At 42.3% G+C, this 20,433-nt stretch overlaps 1 protein-coding gene across 1 annotated transcript in view; it reads right to left on the reverse strand.

Annotated features, from left to right (window-relative positions):
* Positions 1-6,217: 6,217 nt before the first annotated feature.
* Positions 6,218-20,433, reverse strand: part of LOC101073562 (G1/S-specific cyclin-D2-like) — a 21,181-nt gene continuing 6,965 nt past the window's right edge. The window contains exons 4-5 of the mRNA XM_003978163.3: positions 14,826-14,974; positions 6,218-9,930 (exon numbers count right to left, since the gene is read on the reverse strand). Of these exons, the coding sequence (XP_003978212.1) occupies positions 9,760-9,930; positions 14,826-14,974 (320 nt within the window). The 3' untranslated portion in view covers positions 6,218-9,759. The remainder of the gene's footprint in view (positions 9,931-14,825; positions 14,975-20,433) is intronic.

Below are 20,433 nucleotides of genomic sequence, written 5' to 3' on the forward strand. Positions count from 1 at the left end.
GAGAGGCATGATTGAAGTCTCCAGAGATGAGGAGGAGGGTGTCAGGGTGCTGTGTTTGCAGCCTGCTCACTGCTGAGAGCAGGACATCACAGGCTGCATCAGCGTTAGCAGAGGGGGGGATGTACAAAACCACCGCGAGGGCATGTGTGAACTCCCTCGGCAGGTAGAGGGGGGGATGTACAAAACCACCGCGAGGGCATGTGTGAACTCCCTCGGCAGGTAGTGAGGCCTCATGCTAACGGCTAACAGTTCGATGTCCTTACAGCAGTGCTGCTCCTTGATAGTGATGATAAATTGGAGAAACCATCCTTGAACAGAGGTGGTGGCCTGAGGCACTTCCTATCACCCACATACAATGCAGTCCTCCACTCCTTCCAACAGCAAAACAAACATTCACACCATTCCAGGAGACCCAGTGACTCATCACCATGTGACCCAGCAGACAAAGGGGAGACACCTCAACAGAAACTAGGTGAACGACCCGACCAACGACCCTGCTAACGACTCTCAGGTGACCACCCGGATCATTAGCATGCAAATGGTCCACAGGGGCTATATATTTTCAAGCTCTCTCCCCAGCGATTTCAGAACTGAAGAAGCCTTCTGGATAGAAGGCGAAACGTCTTCAAGAGAAGAAACCCAGTCCAGTTGACAGAGAAAACTACCTTGGACTGTGACTCTTAGTTAATTTCGCCACAGTGCTGAAAAGAAAACTGGGGTTGCTCTTATTTTCCTCAATTAAAGAAGAAAAATAAGCTGTTCTAGCCTTGTGAAGGGCCTTTTTGTAAACTAATAGACAGTCTTTCCAGGCTACATGATAGCTGTCTAGTTTACAAGAATGCCACTTCCTTTCCAGTCTTCACACTTTCTGCTTGAGGGTCCTGATATGTGAATTATACCAGGGGGCACACCTCCTCTGATTTACTATTTTATTTTTCAGGGGGGCAACAGAATCAAGCGTGATTCTCACTGAGGTTGCTGCACCTTTTGCAGTAGAGTCAACCTCAGCAGGGCTAAGATTATAATGATTTATCCCTGGGGAAACACACGGTGGTCCTGGGATTAGCACAGGGATCGCTTCCTTAAACTTAGCTACAGCATTATCTAAAAGACATCTGCTATAGTAAGACTGTGCTCTGAGCATAGAAGAATCCTTAATCATAAATGTAAAAGTGATCAAAGAATGATCTGACAGGAGTGGGTTCTGAAGGAACACTGACACATGTTCTACCTCAAAACCATAAGTCAGAACTAGATCTAGGGTGTGGTTGAAGTTATGAGTTGGTTGGTTTATCTGCTGGAGGAGTCAGTTGGTTTAACTGACTCAAGTAATGAAATAAAGCCATTTCTTAAGCTGTCATTTACAATGTCTACATGGATATTAAAGTCTCCAATGATAATGACTTTGTCCGTTCTAAGGACCAAGTCAGATAAGAAATCAGAGAACTCAGACAGGAACTCTGAATGTGGCCCAGCAGGGGGCCGATATACAACTACAAACAGAAATGGCTTTTCTGCCTCCCAGTTCAGATGGGTGATGCCAAGAGTCAGGCTTTTAAATGAACTGGAGCCATATTTTGGTCTAGGATTAATTAATAACTTGGAGTGATAGATTGCTGCCACTCCCCCTCCTCGACCAGTAACACGTGGAATATGATAATTAAGATGGGTAGGAGGAGTAGATTAATTTAAGATAACATACTCCTCCTCCTGAAGGCAGGTCTCAGTAAGACAAAATAAATCAATGTGATGATCTGCTATCAAGTCGTGTACTAACAGGGATTTACACAAAAGAGATCTAATATTTCACAGTCCACACTTAATTGTGATATTAGTTTCTCCAACTTGTGCTTTAGTATTAATTTTAATAAGATTATTGTGATTGACCGCTCCCCTGCTCTGTGCTTGGTGAACTTTTAACCGTGGAACAGAGACTACCTCTATAGTGTTAAATATATTATTGTTGGTGGATGAGGGTTCGATGGAAGCAGCAGAGAGGTGTGTAAGACTACAACTCTGTATCCTGGTCTGGACCCTGGATTATCAGGTCACTTTGGGTCTAATATAATTAGCCAAGTTACTAGAAATGAGAGAGGCACCATCCTGTGTGGGATGGATGCCGTCTCTCCTAATCAGACCAGGTTTTCCCCAAAAAGTGCTCCAATTGTCTATAAAGGCCACCTAGTTTTCGGGGCACCACCGTGACAGCCAGCGACGAAGCGATGACATGCGGCTAAACATCTCATCGCTGGCCAGATTGGGGAGGGGACCAGAGAATGCTACGGAGTCCGACATCGTTTTTGCGTAGTTGCACAGCGACTCCAAGTTAATTTTGGTGACCTCCGACTGACAAACGGTGTCGTTGGCTCCGACGTGAATAATAACTTTACCAAATTTACGTTTACGTCTCGCCAGCAGCCATAAATTTGCTTCTATGATGCACGCTCTGGCCCCCGGAATACACTTGACTATGTTCGCTGGAGTCGGCTTCACGTAGCGCAAAACAGAGTCGCCAATTACCAGGGTCGGTTTCTCAGCGGGTGTGTCGCCGAGTGGGGAAAAATGGTTAGCCATGGGTTAGGCATATTTTACTATCTTCAGCAGTTAGTTTCAAAGAAGTTACAGCTGAAATAGCCTGAACACCGGCATTAGAGTTGACAAATGTCTACTTATCTTGAGCACCAAAGAGCGACATGATTATAGTATGATTATTGCATCCAGTTCTTAAAGGGAGGTTTTCCATGTTAACCATTGCCCTTCCATGTCATAAGGGAGCAGTCCCAGTTTAGGCTTGATTAGAGAGCTCTCTATGGAAAACTCTGCCTTGTATTGTGAAATGGGAGAGGAAGCGAAGGGGGTCGTACAAGCTGCTGACAATAGATAAAACTCCTCTATGTATGTATGGTTTCTTATCATCTGAGATCTGAAAGGTGAATGTTTTCAAGGTGATGTTCCAAGACACTCCAAGACTGTAGAGAAAGGTTCAAGTCTTTGATTTCTTCCCTTTCTTGACTGCTTTTCTGAGGCTGTAGATCACAACTGCGGGGGATGGCTATTGCCAAAGATGTGCACAAACATTCTGTAGTCTATAATGTCATTGCTTGGATCATCATGGTGCCACAAGAAGTGGCGATGACCCCTGTGGTCGTCTCATACCATGAAGCAATGAAACATTGAAAGGTGAAATGTTTAATGTCTGCGGTACCAGCCTCCTGAACCTTAACAGCACACCTATCAAGCTGTTAAGCTGGTTGATGAGCGGCTTCTCCATGAGGTTCCTTTTCTAGGGTTCCGTGAAGTGAAGAGAGGTGAGAGTAGGCATAATCACATTTATTGGGTAATTTTCCTGATAGGTATTCTCTTCCATTAACTCAATCAATCAATCTTTATTTATATAGCGTCTTTCACAATCAAAATTGTTTCTAGGCGCTTTACAGAATCCCAGGGCCTAACCCCAAACAAGCAACAGTGGCAAGGAAAAACTCCCCTCTTACAGGAAGAAACCTTGAGCAGGACCAGGCTCATGTAGGGGGACCCTCCTGCTGATGGCTGGCTGGGTAGGGAGAGAGGAAAAGGGGGGAGGACAGGTAGAGGATAGAATAGGTAGGAGAGGAGAGGCATAGATCATAGAAAATACATACAGAAATACATTATGTTAAGTAAAGTAAGCTGCCGGTAGAGTCAAGTTGAGTGGGTCAGTGGGGCCGGAGGTCAGTATGCAGCTCTGAAGGCGGCGATACCTGTAGATGGATACAGAAGGGGGAAGGGGGGGGGGCAGAAAAACTACACAAGAAACATCACTTGTCTACTTGATGAGGAGGAGAGGAGAGGAGAGGAGAGGAGAGGAGAGGAGATGAGAGGAGAGGAGAGGAGAGGAGACCATTTCCCAGTGGGGTGACAGAGGCCTGTCAGGTGATCATGTTTCTGGATCCCGGCAGCCCCGGCCTATAGCAGCATAATTAAGATGTTAACCTAATGATTAAATGACAACCTAATGATTAGATGACCTCCTAAGTATGATAATTTGTCTGTCTATGATAATAACTGGGACTACAGAATTAGTGACAATAAGCCTTTTCAAAGAGGTAGGTTTTAAGCCTAATTTTAAAAGTAGGATGGAGTCAGCCTCCCGTACCTGGACAGGGAGCTGGTTCCACAGCAGGGGGGCCTGGTAGCTAAATGCTCGGCCCCCCATTCTACCCCTAGAGACTCTGGGGACCATGCTTTGGAAACCACCATGCTGGAGGTGCTGAATGAAGACCTTTTTAATGATTAGTTTAGATGTCGACTGTTTATCAGCATGCTGTGATGCATCATTGGTGATGGCTCGAAAACATGATGGCTTAGGATGTGGAAGTAGATACTTGAGTAGTGGAGTTGAGATTGCAGTGGAGGTGTGCTTTCTAGCAGCATGTCGTGTGACCAGCGGTTAGGTTACCCAGTCAGTTAAACACAGCATTCAATAAATCCAGTTGAAGCTGGAACTTGCTTTTGGATGCTTTACTGAACCACACTGTGAAACTGTAACACATCACATTACACAATATAAATACATAAAGGTAAAAAAAAGTTATGGGTGAGCATAGCATTGTGGATTATAAACAATGCTAGGCATTGAACAAGAAAAAATATGCTCTATAAATGCACTGAATAATAACATTTATATTCCCAGTCAATGAAAGCAGCTAGATATGCAAGGTAAATATGGGCATGAAAACACCGTGATTTACCTTAAAGTCCATCATGTCAACCAAAAGGAATTAGTGTTCTGTGTCAACTGGACTGTTTTTCTTCTCTTAAAGACATTTTGCTTTCTATCCAGAAGGCTTCTTCAGTTCAAAAGGAATTAACAAATAAACATGTAAATCTCAGCAGTAAATCACATATAATGCTGTCTAAGCAATAATATAAACCTTATAAAAATGCATACTTACAGACATTGCACCAACTGTTAAGGTGAGAACTAACTTTACTGTGGAATCACCACAATGGGGTTCCAACACAAAAAAACAAATAACTCTTAGCAGTCTACTGGGTCGTTATCAGAGCCCATATTTCTCATCAAACTATAGCCACCCGATGTTAGGAGGGTCTATGCCAAGAGCTTGGGTAGATGTTGGTGGCTGCTTCTAGTATTTCTGCCAGGCCTGCAGAATGATGCCACTGAATTCTGAAGCAGATGTCTCTATTACCTGAACATTTTCCCTGAGATGTACTGGGCTTGTTGGCAGAGGAATAATTCACAGCTGGAGTGAGCTCTTCCCAGTTAGTAAGCTGTATGGAGTCTGTCACTTTGGACTCATTAAGGGTATGTTCTGAAGAAGAAATCCTACAAAACTGTTTCAACTGCATCACTTCAAACGTGTTCATGAATTTTATGGAAAAAAAATCTCTTTTTCTACTACTCTTCAGTCTGGTTCAGGATTTTTTCCACCAAATAAGTTATCAAAGATTACACCACACTTTTATTAGTGTGGTGGTGTAAAAATCAAATACAAACACTGTTGTTGCACTGCTAAGACACTGCAGTTCAGTATAGTACCACACATACTCTGACACTGCTGCAGGAGGGCCTCAGCCTTCCTCTTCATATCCATTCTGCTTCACTGTCATTCTACATTGTCCAAAATGCTGTCATTATAGCGAAGCAAACTAACATCCTCTCGCTGCTGTTAATGCAAGTTGCAAATTCAATCGGGTCTTTGGTCTATGAGGCAGGTCATTGGAAAATTACCATTACTGTACTTGGATATTGTCATTAACGGCGTGATAACTGAGGACTGAAAACACTTTCTGACAAGATATCTTTGTAGATTCTCAATCATCCAGGTCATCGTTATCCAAGGTAGTTTTCTCTGTCAACTGGACTGTGTTTCTTCTCTTTGAAGACGTTTTGGTTCTTAACTGAAGAAGCCTTCTGGATAGAAGGTGAAATGTCTTAAAAGAGAAGAAACACAGTCCAGTTGACAGAGAAAACTACCTCGGATACTTTCTGACAAGTTCTTTTTTGTTAACTTCACATATTAAAAGATTACAACCTGTGTGCCTCACACTGTGGTCAGGTGGACACATTTGTTTTCCCATAGATGTCATACTTCTTTGTGTAATTTTCCTAGAATTAACTGCTTTTATTGAAATGTAATTGGTGACACAGCAATGCACACATACATTAAAGCAGCTCTGTTGAGTAAAGGAACCAGGCCTGAGAAACAGTAGGTTGATGTTGTGTCACACCCTTTAAAGCAGTTGTTTATTGAACAGAGGTTGTGCAACAGACATTTGAGGTACATGAGTATGCGTAATAGTGGAGGGGGGCATCTCAAAGGGATGTGTCCAATGTATCTGACATACAGAAAGAAGATGTTGATGGAGCTCAGTCCATTACCATGTAGCAGTTTACAATGTTGTGCGGACAATAGACAACATTTCTGACCAAAACATCTTTCTAACACACAGAAACCATATTTACTGACACTCAGTGTGACTACGGTTAAAAGGCCAGAACAGTCCTTTGACCATCACAAGAATGTAGTTTCTTTGACTGTCAGGTGTAGCACCAACATTATGAGAAATGAATGGAACAGTAAAAATAGGGCATCTGGGAAAAAAAGGTGCAGTATTGTTCCGGCCCCCCCTCCATTTTAGTCAAAGTGGCCTGAAACAATGTGAATCAACCACAAAAATGGTATTTTGTAGTTGCTCCACCAGTTTTGTTTCATTCTAAGCTGACTAACTACAGAGGTATCCTGATGGGTTTATTTTGTTTTGTATTTTGTCCAGTAATCCTGAGGTATAGCAAATACCACTGTTGCAGAATGTGACCAAAGAGTGGGGAAAAAAAAAATTCAAAAAAAGCAGAAGGGGAGACCTGCTATCTACCAAACTGTCAAACTGTACAAAGAACATTTCCAGTCGAATATTCATTTCATGGTCTTCTATCACCACTTACTTCGTTTTTTCTGGATGTATCTCTTAAGCAGTAAAATAATTATATTATAATACAAATGTTTATAAAATAGCAGCACACTCAAGTGACACATCACAACTAGGTAATGTTATTTTTTTTTGTTTAAATGAAAAAAAAATCATAGCTTTAGCAGCGCAAAAGACAAAAAACAATAAAATATTGACACTTTTTTCTTGACGTCTTCACACCTCCTCTTCTGTCCACACTTCACTTTGGAATACAGTATTTCTAAATCTTTGAAAAAACCTTTAGCAGGTCTGGTCACCCCTTAAAATATCAAACAATAAACTGGAAAGGTGGTCTCACTATATAATGCAAGAAATAAAATTTTCAATTTGGGCCAGAGAGTTTACATTAGGCAAACACGCAAATGGAAAAACAGGGATGCTTTGGGGGAAAATATACATAATTTATCATTAAATTGCTCAGTCTCAATGGTAAAAAAGACAATATCAATTTCTGAGCATCACACTTATTTTTCTGTGAAAACAAAAAATGCACACAGTCATGGAAAAGTGTCAACCACTGAGTCGGTTTGCTGCATCAAAACCATGTGCCCCATTCAAGTGAAACAACAAAGTGTCTGATGGTTGGCTGCTGGACAAAGCCCTTCAGATAGGGTTAAATGACAGATGTGCTTGCCTCACAATCGGCCTTAACAATATAAACCAGCACCATGAAAACCTGACCAACTACGATGAAACACATCATTTAAGGTTATTTTTGTTTTCCTCTCTCTAAAAAACCTCTCAACATCCTCTGAAGAATGTGCAAATATTTAGATGTTAAGACCACTTTTGTATTATTTTCATTTAATGCAGCTGATCACTGTCCTGTGTGACAATCTGTTTATTAAACAGATAAATAAGAAAAAAATTCAAGTAAAAAGTATTTCATGTCTAGACAGACCAAACCCATGGACAACTGAAATCATAATATATGTATTTTCAATTTGTGCTGGTGGTTTTTTGCTCAAACTCTCCAATACACTTTTCTTAAACAGGAATGTCTTTTTCTACATCTTTTTTTCATTTTTTTGGTCAGAAAATTATTGTGTATATGCTGTGAAAAGCAATTGACAAGCATATGTCTGATGTTTGGGAAACCAGCCCTACAAGTAAACCAAAGAAAAGGCTAACAAGGATTTAAAACAAGAGAGAAAACATCAATTCTCCTCCATCTACCACTAAACATTTGACTCATCTACTGGGGAGCATGTTCTCAAAGTGCTATAAGCATTCCTGTAGATCTCTTAACCCCCTACCCCCTTAAAAGACAATTCATGCTCATATGATCAGGCACCATACAGTTTTAGTTCCTCCTTTCACTTTCAATGAACGTAAAATTCGTTCATTCGCTCAGCTTTGTCACTGCAGATGACCATTTGCAGAACCCACTGAAGTTTTACAGCAAAGCTTTTGGACATCGTTTGCTTTAGTATATCCCCCCCCGGTCTCTTTCAGCAGCAGCACATACACTCCACTAAAGTCCTAAAGTGTTGTCCCTTCTGCAGTCACTCAGAATTCTTTCTCTGCTCAATAAAATGCAGGAGACTCCATTTACAATGCTTAAAAAAAGCATGAACTCACTTTCTACAGGACATTGTCCGATCCTGCTTTCACAAGCTGTACATGGTCAAATGTGTGAGGTCAGTTCTACTATGGCCAGTCCCTAAGCACCCTTTTCATAAACCAGGAAACACCATATTGTAACAATGTAAAAAAGAAGGAAGTTGGATGTATCATTTGAAGACTGGCAACAATCAACGCCTACCTCTGAGTCTGAGGTGCAACTGTTCAGAAAGAAAGACAAGATCAAATCCTCCTTTTGCTAAACTCTTTTTCCATCTTACTAATGGTCCATGCACAAGGCATTTACTGTTGGCTGTCAATACACCATGATATGCCATTCACGCATGGAGGCAGTGATCTAGCACAGATGCCCTGGTATGCTAAAGAAGAAAGTCACGATCTTCTATCTTCTTAGCATCCAATATTAAAAGAGACTTTTGCTCAAGTGCCTCACGCCAAAGAATGCTAACTGCTAATATAGATACAAGATCGCATGTAGCATTCACACTACACATATACACACACTTAAACTGGCATCGTCGCTTACAAACACCCATGTGCATAACTGCACCAGAGACATACACAGAAGCAGCCTGACAAAAGGAGCTTATTGATCTCTACTATTCAGTTCCAAATTATGTCCAATAATTATATTAGAAATTATTACTATTATGACCAATTATTACAATCATGCGTGTTTCTTCCCTGGAACTAGGACCCATGGACATTGAACAGAACATTCTCACAGTGTTCTCAATCACATGTGATGATAGAAGAGAATTACTGATTCCCTACTGTGATGAAATGCATGTTCCAAATGATGTCTACCAAAACAGCTTTAATATCAAGCTATGGTTAAAATATAACTTAAAGATCATATGATACAATCGGAGGCAGAATGCAAATAGGATTGGATTCCCTTCTATATATCCAAGGCACCGCAGAACGTCATTGTATCAAATCTATTATTTTTTTTAAACTAGAACATAAAAACTCTTTTTTGTGGGCAGGTGTTTTTTTTTCAAACAGAAAATTTACAAAAAACAAAACAAAAAACTAGCAAGCATTGTTCTTTTGTCTTTCAAAGGGCTTGTGTTTTTAACATATTTCTTCTTTTGTTCTTTTTTTCTGCTTTTAAGAAAGAAAGAAAAAACACTTATTTTCAATATGCATTTTTTTTGCTTCTTTTGTAAATCCAAGACAGCGGTGCCCTCCGGTGGTTCACAAGTTGACATCACGGACGTCTGTTGGGGTGGAGGACTGATCCAGCTCATCAAGGCCCTTCCCACTGGGGCCTCTCTGTGTCTGCTGGTGCTGCTGCTGCTGTCTGCCTTCGCGCAGACTGCTCAACAACACGCGCTCGATCTGCTCCTGGCACGCTTTGAGGACATCCTGCAACAATAGCAAAAAGGCAGAGGTAGGCATGACTAATATATAAAAAATCCAGTTACCTAAAATCCATTTATCTCAGTCTTTTCCATCTAAACAGTGATTAAATAGTCCTATCAAATGCAGCTATTTTTTTCTTAAATTGAAATTAATTGCTGCATTAATTGGGGTTGTCCTGATCTTTTTTTCCCCAATCCAATACTAAATAAACACCTTCTACCAATCGGATACAGTTTGCTGATACAGAGTTGCAGTGCTCATTTTAAGTAGGCCTTCATTAAAGTTAATGCCAAAGCAGCTAGATTCAACACAGATTCAAATTTTGTAGCATAGGTTCAAATTTTTGTAGTATTTAAGCTTGAAATACATTTAAACTTCAACACCGGAACCACCACCAGAATACAGAAATCAAGATGAGAGCCCACCATAGTTGTCCACTAAACACCTGTCTAGGGCCTGTCTACAAAAACCCTTCTTCCTCTCGTCCAAACACCCACCTACTCAACAATCTCTGCACTCCACAAATACACACAAAAGCCAAACACAAGTAGCCTTGGATGTCTTCAAATTTCTTTCTCCTTAACTCAGGAAAAACTGAGGTCATGGTGTTTGGTACTGAACCTCTCAGGGATAGATTAGATCACATGATCACTCTAGATGGTATCTCATTAACATCTAGTCTCTCTGTGAGGAATCTAGGAGTAATTTTTGATCAAAATCTCTCCTTCAACTCACACATTAAAATAGTCTCTAGAAGTGCCTTTTTTCACCTGAGAAACATCACAAAGATCAGGAAGCTACTAACGCGGCATGATGCTGAAAAGTTAGTCCATGCATTTATTACTTCCAAGCTGGACTATTGTAATTCTTTATTATCATGGTGTCCAAACACCTCTTTAAGAAGCCTCCAGGTGATCCAAAATGCTGCAGCCAGAGTTCTGACAGGTATTGACAAAAGAGATCACATTACTCCTGTAATGGCGTCGCTTCATTGGCTGCCCGTTAAAGTTAGAATAATTTTTAAAACCCTTCTTCTGACCTACAAGGTCCTCAGAGGCCTAGCTCCATCCTACCTGGAGGAGCTAGTGACACCTTATCATCCCAATAGACCGCTCCGCTCTCAGAATGCTGGTTTACTTGTGGTCCCCAGAGTCTCTACGGGTAGAATGGGGGGCTGAGCATTTAGCTACCAGGCCCCCCTGCTGTGGAACCAGCTCTCAGTCCAGGTATGGGAGGCTGACTCCATCTCTACTTTTAAGATTAGACTTAAAACCTACCTCTTTGAAAAGGCTTATTGTCACTAATTCTGTAGTCCCAGTTATTATCATAGACAGACAAATTATCATACTTAGGGGGTTATCTAATTATTAGGTTAACATTTTAGTTATGCTGCTATAGGCCGAGACTGCCGGGGTCCAGAAACATGATCACCTGACAGGCCTCTGTCACCCCACTGGGAAATCGTCTCGTCTCGTCTCGTCTCGTCTCGTCTCCTCTCCCTTCCCCTCCCCTCCCCTCCCCTTTCATCTCGATACCTTATGGCAGTCAGAGCACCATTTCCTAGGCAATAGAGGTCTGTGCGTCCCTCCATGGATATGCCTCCCCAGACCATCACTGACCCACCACCAAACCTGTCATGTTGAATGACGTTGCAGGCAGCATAACGTTCTCCTTGTCTTCTCCAGACTCTTTCACGTCTATCACAGGTGCTCAGGGTGAACCTGCTCTCGTCTGTGAAAAGTACAGGGCGCCAGTGTCGGACTTGCCAATTCTGGTGTTCTTGAGCAAATGCCAGTCGAGCTCCACGGTGCTGGGCAGTGAGCACAGGGCCCACTAGAGGACGTCGGCCCTCAGGCCACCTTCATGAAGTCTGTTCCTGATTGTTTGGGTAGAGACATTCACACCAGCGGCCCTCTGAAGGTCATTCTGTAGGGCACGAGCAGTGCTCTGCCTGTTCCGCCTTGCACAAAGGAGCAGGTATCGGTCCTGCTGAGGGGTTGAGGATCTTCTATGGCCATGTCCAGCTCTCCGAGAATAACCACCAGTCTCCTGAAATGTCCTCCATGTTCTGGAGATTGTGCTGGGAGACACATTAAACCTTCTTGCTGCAGCACGTGTGGATGTGCCATCCTGGAGAAGTTGGACAACCTGTGCAACTTCTGTAGGGTTAAGGAATCGCCTCATACTGCCAGTAGAGATAATTACGCAAGCCAAAATCAGCACGAGTGGAAAACCAGCCAAAAAAGATCAAGAGGGAGAAACTTGAAATGACCTCCACATGCAAAACCAGTCCTGTTTTGAGGGTTTTCTAATTGTTGCCACTGAAGTGCACCAGTTGTTAATTCCATGAACACCAATACAGCTGAAATTGATTAACGAGGCCCTCAGCTGCTTAACCAACCAGAAAATATTCAGACAGGTTTAATTCAATTCATGCCAGGCCCAATAAAAAAAGTGTTCCTTTAATTTTTGTGAGCAGTGTATGTTGGCTGACACAATGTTTTTCTGAAGCCTCAACACGAAATACATCTGATAACCACCTTGATTGCACATCATACCATTACAGTCTGTCATGTGGCAATTGTCACACAGGCGATAGGTGGAATTCGTGAAGAAAAAAATGAGGGGGGGGGGGGGGGAGAATGTGCGAAACCAAGGAATGTGTTTAAAACGCTGACCACACTGCAAAAGACAATGATAGCTTCGCTGTGAGGCTGCTTTGGGTCAGGCAGCTGAGATAAATACATACAGATCTGAGGAATTTTAAAGCTCAAAATACAGAGGCTGACACTTGAAATAAGAAGTCACCAGTCTACATTTTACAGTAAAAACATGACCTTTCTCCTTCTTTAACCTGCATTGTTAAGTACCATAGCTGGCTTGCTCTGGTAATTGTTTTGCTACCCATCTACATAAAAATCATATTTCTTTCCTGCTTCCAGCTGTCACATAAAATCTATGCTATTTGAGTGATAGTTAGACCACTGTGGAAACCAGAATGCTTAGAAGCAAGAATGAAAACAGGAAGGGGGGAGAAATGGGAGAATATGTTTCCAGAATTTAAGTCCATGACCCCAACTGAGGTGACAGAAAAATGAAGGTCAAAATGATGAAATCTTGGAAGGCAGTCCTAAAACCCTTTCACTTCTCTAACCTCAATATCCTGTTTTAATCATTCATGACTAAAGAGAAGCTGGACAAATAATGCAGTATATACCCCCCTTCTGAGTGTTCTGGTTTTTCCAACTAATTAATCTTGTCAAAACCCATGTTCTCACGATTTTCAGGTTCTCTCTTCTTGAGTTGTGGTCTGAAACAACCAAACTCAGGAGACACCCCACACCCCCACCCCTTGGCTGTGCCAGGTGCAGGTGAGGCTCCCTCTGATTTTTTCAAGATAGCAATTTGGCCCTATCACGTTTTCAACCAGAGCTTCTGAAGACTACAGATGCCACTGGAGTGACTGGGGGTGGTGTCAGCCATAATGCTGTTGGCAGGAGCAGCTGCTAATTCTGCTTTGCCTGCATATTTTGCCTGGCTCTTGGAGCAGCTGGCAGCAAGGTTTTGCTCTGCCATCAAGAAACAAAAGATGGAGTGTGTACACATTTAGTTTAGGGTTAGTAACACCACCCTCAGGACTGCATTCAAACTAAAAAACAAGTGAGGAAATACAGTGGCAGAAAGGATTCAACTGGCGGATTACACTTTCTCTCTGCATCCAACTGAATGTCTTAAATGATGCCAGAGTCCAAACCACTAATGCTGAAAATCTAATGCTGACAACTACCTCTGAGCTTCTGTCATGAGGTTATGTTTTCTTATGTTGTACCACAAGTGATGTATGAGTCTGCCTTGAGTTCTTAAGCAAGTTCTTAGAGCAAAAGATGCTCTGTGTATTTAGTCTTGGCTTCTTCTCAACAGTCCAACAGTAAAATCGTCTTATATGTTGAATCAGGCAGGATGCCGTCTCCGTCTCGTGTTGACTGGGTGCTGCTGAATGTGAGGGGTTGATCAGAGACAGGGAACTACTGAATTCCCTCAAGTCTAAGATGGAGCAGCCTGAACACACTGGGGGCCTGTGCTGCTGAGGTCAGCTATTTGTTTTTCCTCAGCTGCTGAGCGAGATTTCCCACAGCGTTCACCAGAGGGAGCCATGCTTTCTAGCAGTGATGCATTATGGACCATAGAGAGATACTAGAGAGGGCTGATTGTTTCACGGAAGGCCATACCCCCAATACACACACCCACTCACACCCCTCAGTGTGCTTTTTCACACTTCAACAGCTTTCTTTCCACATCCTCCTCTCTGTTTGACTCTTTTTGAACCATTAACATAGAAGGGCATAGGCCTGGGCATAGTGGTGTGGCCTTTGAACAACCAGCCACCTTAAAAAACTGAAAAGTTCATAAATTTAGTCTGCTGGTGCTTATTCACTGTGCTGTGTGGCTGCAAACAGTTTTTCACAAACAAGGGGAATGTGTGATGAAATCCAGGTGTTGGTAAAGTGTGTTTGGACTCAATCATTACCAAAACCATATCAGTACAACCAAAACAATGACATGGATCACATTCCTGTTGGCTACTGAACAAAAATGTGGTTTTGGTGGCAATGGGATAAATGAAGTGTGGCATTTCTCTGAAAATTTTAACTGACAATCAATATAACCAGTGGTGGTAGCAGTTACTTTAATGAATGTTCCAAAGCAATTACAGGTGCTGCTGACATTAATGCCTCCTCATTCACATATTACTCACAGGCATGAGCACCAGACTCTTGCTGCCAACATTGGACTGGTGTGCAGTGTAAACTAGTTTCTGAGTTTACCAAAAAAAATAGGTGTGTCTGACCTAAATGATGTGCAGTGGGTGTTCTGGATGTGACAGAGACAAAACTCACCACTTCTGTGTTTGTGATTTTGGCCAGCAGCTCTGTCAGACTCTCACCCCACTGTGACTGGTTGGTCGAATCCAGTTGCAGACCACAGATCGCTGCCCCGACGCTTCCTGTGGCGATCATCGAGGGAGGGTACATGGCAAATCTGAAATCTGTTCAGGGTAGGTAAATACAAATTAAAGCTAAATATAAATGAAATTGCTGGATAAATTGTGTCTTTAAACACAGGATTATGTTCACCTGGTACAATTTAAAATTACTATTTTGACTATTTTGTCACTGCCAGACAATATAATTTGGTAAACTAGCAGTCAACTAATAAATAATCCTTTAATTGCAAAGGCTCTGAAAGCAGCACTCACTAATGACCAGGGGCCTGGATAATGAGGGTTCACTTGGCTAGTGAGTGAGCTGAAAAGCAACAACCCACACCCACCTCAGTCACCCCTTTTCCCCACCAATCCGGCCCCTTTTCTTCCATCTCCTGAGTAAATCGTGTGCTCCCTGAAAAAAAACACGCCCCATAGCGATTGGAAAGGGAGAAATAAAGAGGCTCAGTGCCTTTGCCAATGCTCACTGCTGTAGGTCCTTATTCCACGTGTGGTCACAGGCGTGCCTTTCAAAGACCAATAACCTTGTTAGCTCCCCTCACTGTCATTCATAATGCAAATTAGACAGCTTGTGAACGGGCCAGAAGCCCAAAAAGGCAAGGCAACTGGCATACAGGAGGAGAAAGGGAGGTAGGCAGACAGGGAGAGAGTTTCTATGCACGAACACTTGCTCCTTTTCTATTTTCCCTTTATGTCTTGCTCAACTTCCACCTTTCTTTTTGGACAACACATGGCCAGCCTAGATGTGGCCAATGAATGGCTCACATGCCCCAGTCTTTGTCATCACAACAGGCAGGGGTTTGCATTGGCAGCCCTCCTATCTCTTAGCATATTAATAGAGTGGTGGGCCAGCGAGAGGGACGGCAGAAGAGTGTGACTCCATTGTCCAGAGTCATCACCTCATTTCACCCAATTGAGAGACACGGCATCCATCCCCTCTGTGCTGATACCAATTCAGCAAGACAGGCTGGACAAAGAATGTGGCTGGACGGGGGTAGAAGGAGTCGACATGGGCCGGAAGATGAAGAAGAAGGAATGGACGGTATGTTGGCAAGACAACAGGGGCCAAGAAAAAAAATCAGAGGGAAGATAGTAGCGGGAGGGGAATGGGGGTAGATTTAGATGTACATCACTCTTAAGTCTGTCCAGACTGTTGTGATATTTTGGAATAAGAAGAAAAGAGTTGCCCTCAAGCGACCCTCACCTCCTGCCTCTCCTCGACTCCCCACGACCTACAGACTCAAGGAAGTAGGCAGTGGGGACACAAACAGCCTACGTATTACCATATTGCCATATTCGATTCACAACAAACTGTATTCAGTGTGATTTTTTTTCCCTTGTTAAAAAAAAAATAGAATCAGAGTTAGGCCCTTTGATAGCTTAAAGGCAGCCCCTTACTGTCCTTTTAACAACGCAGAGCACTTTCTCATCTTGTGGGCTAAGTGTTGACAAACAAATCAACTTATTATAGATGCCTATGTTAGCCACTGGGCTTCTGCCAAGAGGCATTTTATGAAAGGCCACCTTGAGCCAAGAGGAAAGCATACACAAAGCCATTCAGCATTACATCACTTCAGTAATAGTGCAACTTTCTATAGGGGGCTGATCGGACAAAGGCATACATGGATTTACTGTACAGTCGCAGTGAGTGCAAACTGGCAGGTGAGGAGTCAGACAGCAAAGTGACCTAGGCAGGAAATGCACTGATTCCCATCTGATTTACAATGCGCACACACATGCAGACAGAAACACACAGTACAGAAGTGGGTTTGTTAAAGAGCTGAGTGGGGGGCAATGCTGACATTTTTGCACTCCAGACAAGCCAGTTCAACAAGGATGTTCTTCCGTGCAGTCGATGAAGGCTAACGTCACAGCCTGGAGGCTGTTCGATACAGGATGGAAGAGGCAACATATTTTAGGAGGCCTTCATTGATATTCATGTTGAGGATAGACAGCGTATGTAGCTGAGTAGGGACTCCTGCTATGGAAAGCTCCCTGTGAGCAGTGGCTGGCCCACATGCCTATCACTCCCTCAATAGCCCTTTCTCTACCCTCTGCCCCCTTATCACCATTCCTTCATGTTCCTACCCCCGAAACTTCATTCTCACTCTCTCTGTTCACTGCTGACTTATAAAGTCCGCTCCTCCTGATTGGCTATAATGGACAATATGCACATTCAACTTACACATTGAAAATAATTAACAATGCAAAGTTCACCAACAGCCGACAGAAGGAAAAAAGACTAAAGGCTTTCACATTCTTCTGTCTTGCCAGTGCTATATATCATAGTATTTTGTTCTATTCATGTAGCATTTCTTTACATTGCTTATTGGCCTTATGTAGAATCTGGACCTGTTGGGTGATGACAACCAAACAGAAAGATCATCTGGGGACTGACATGGCAGTACGTTTCACCACTAATGCAGCACAGTCTGGTGGTCAAAACAGGCTTTGCTAAACTAGTTGGGCTCTTTGACTCACAACTTATGAACTGACTTTTTCCATGTGTGAAACCGAGCAGCAGATGTGATGAAATAGTAATGTCAGCCATCCAAGGTCATTGCTGGCCAGTCACTTTTCATCCAAAGTTGAAGAGTTTGAGATTAATGGATGGTTAAAAATATTCAGCCTGACTCTGAAGCCAATATGATTTGGATAATTTCATATGATATATGATTTGGATGACTTCAGGAGCTTAGCGGACCTAATTAATGTCTGTCATGAGAAAACAAGATAGAGGACACACTGCCACACTCCAGTCATGTCAAAAAACAAACCCAGTATGTAATCAGACTAAATATGTAAAATTATATTTAAAGATCTGAGTTTCTGGGATGACACAGCTGAACTCAGTATACTGTATACAGTGGAGTCCTCATTTGGAAGCAATGCAAGGGGGGGGGGGGGGAATTCAGGACATGCCACTGAATGAGTCACCTCACGTGGCACATTTTTGGGTGTATACTCTCAGGAAGCTCTTTCCTGTCTCGTGTGTGGACGGCATGCATCAGACATGACTCCTCGGATCAAGGAAGCACAGAGGAGACGATAATTTGTTGGAAGATATGAATAATTTGTCATGTATATGAATCGTCAAACATGTTCATGGGGTGGGTATGTAAACGCTAAGCATTTCATTGACCACATGTGAGATTAATCTTTCAGCTGTGAACAGTGGAGCTGAGGCTGAAGTGGATTCTCCACCGCAGTAAACAGAAGATGGAGAGCAAGGAGCATTCCTGTGTGTTGGACCTGCTGGAGAGGTAGCAGCCAGGATGAAAAATGTGAATAAAATGTGCAGATGTTGCATTATGTTCATGTTTGTTTCAACATGAAGGATAGGAAACACACAAGATCCACCTATCATTTCACTATTGACTGTTTAATGGAAGAAGAAGTGGGCCCTGTTTACGGTTGTCCTTGGAAATCTTTGGGATCTGAAACTAAAAAAAATAAAAACAAGTCTAAGATCTAAATGTGTAGTCTTTGTGGACACAGGATGTTAAACAAAAAGTGAATGCAACTTTATTTACCACTATACAGGTTGTGATCCCAATGGCAAGCTTTTTCTCATGTGCCAGTGAATCATTAGTTTGCCTCTGAGACAAGAACCAGTTAATCATCAAGTTACACCCTACATTCCAAAGAGACTTCCACGCAACAGAAAAAAAAAAAATCTTCTGTGAGATTTTAAAAGAGACCTTAAAATCCACCAGTTATTCATATCTACATTTCTGGCTGTGATCCAGAAGATTTTCCATTTCTATGACACTACTATTGTCACTATTCCATCAACATGATTAAATAGAGGTCTATTGGAGTTGGAATGAAAAAAAATTATAGTAATCCCTGTATCAATATGGTGAGAAGACAGAGCTCAATAACTGCAGCAGACAGGTTGGGGTGCATCTGTGTGCCCCATGCACCATATCCATTCTCCCACTTTATCTCAACTAAAGCCCAAAGTACTTGGTGTCTGTGTGCAGGAATGGAGGTTCATAATCTCTCTTAATGAGCTTGTTTCTGGGCTATTATCCGGCAGCCTGCCTGAGGGAAACGCTGGTATCAAGTGGTCCTGCAGCACTGACCCCTTGCATGGCTCTGCATATGAAATGTAAGGACCAGGCCTTTTGTCTCCTTTCTCCCAGGCTCTAGCTGAGCTGCCAGGGCCATTTACATAGTCCTGAACGGACTGGCCAATGTTATTAATTAATACAGAGCCAGCCTGTGTCACCTGACAACATCCCACTGAGTGGCCCAAACGGAACTGTTTCATCAATAGAGAAAAGCCATTAGAAATGAGAAGCCTTATTCTCCACATCACTCTTGTTTCTGTAAAAAATGGAGAACTGAGATTTTATGACGGTTTTCTTTCTTGTTGCAAGGGCGACAGTGGTGGAAGAGCTGGTGGGTAATGGGCTGAATGAGACTGAAAGACAGGGGTGGGGAACCTTTTTCATATCGAGGGCCATTTAAATTTTTATAAAGTCCTCCGAGGGCCATACCATTATGAACACATACCTAGGGATGCAAAAAAAAGATGAAAAAAAGTCTATAACCACTGTGTTACTAAGTCTTATGATTGCTGCATTTGAATTTGAATTATTTATTTAGCACACATGCATATAAAATCACCAAAAAAAATAGAATAAAATGACAAACAAGTAAAATATGTTTACATGATCATACAAAACAAAACAATCTACTCACCAAAACTGCAATACAACAAGATAATCAAGAAAAGAAATGAAAAGAAAGAAAGATAAAGACAATAATAATAACAACTAGAAAGCACTCGGAGAGCGCAGACCTCTGCCAAGCGCAACAATTCCTGGCATATTGTGATTTCCACCATAAATATTAGTCCCACATATACTTTGACTACATATTTAGATTCCTTGACCATAAAAACATACCGTTAGCCACTGGATATATAACCATATATGTCTTAGTTCAGTAGTTATCCACGAAAGAAAATTCACACTTTGAAACAATTTTACTTTGTCCGGCGCAAGCACCTCAGCGGCGGCTACGAGGCACTCCTTCACGAACTCTCCTTCGCCGTGAGGTTTCAGCTTCGTGGCTATTAATTTACTCATCACAAAACTTGCACGCGTAATATTCTCTCTGTCGGTACATGGTCGTGTGAAAGCTGCTTGTTGAGCCTCCAAACGCGATGAAGAGCGTTAATTTTATCCAAACGCATCTGTCCTTTCAACTTGTCGAGTTTAGCATGTTTCGAGCTGTAATGGCGCTCAAGATTTGCCTTTTTCATCACTGCCAGCGGCTCGCCACAAACTAGGCACACTGGCTTGCCTTTTACTTCAACAAAGAAAAAATCATTGTCCATTTCTCCTGGAATACACGGCATTCTGCATCCACCTTCCTTTTCTTGACAGTCGCCATGATGCATCAATTTTTTGTCTGTGTCAATCAGTCCAGCCCACTACGTACATCAAACGCTGTGTTCACTAACCCTGACCTTGACTCGGACATAACAT

This window comes from Takifugu rubripes, chromosome 9 (assembly GCF_901000725.2).
Source record: "Takifugu rubripes chromosome 9, fTakRub1.2, whole genome shotgun sequence".
Lineage (NCBI taxonomy): Eukaryota > Metazoa > Chordata > Actinopteri > Tetraodontiformes > Tetraodontidae > Takifugu > Takifugu rubripes.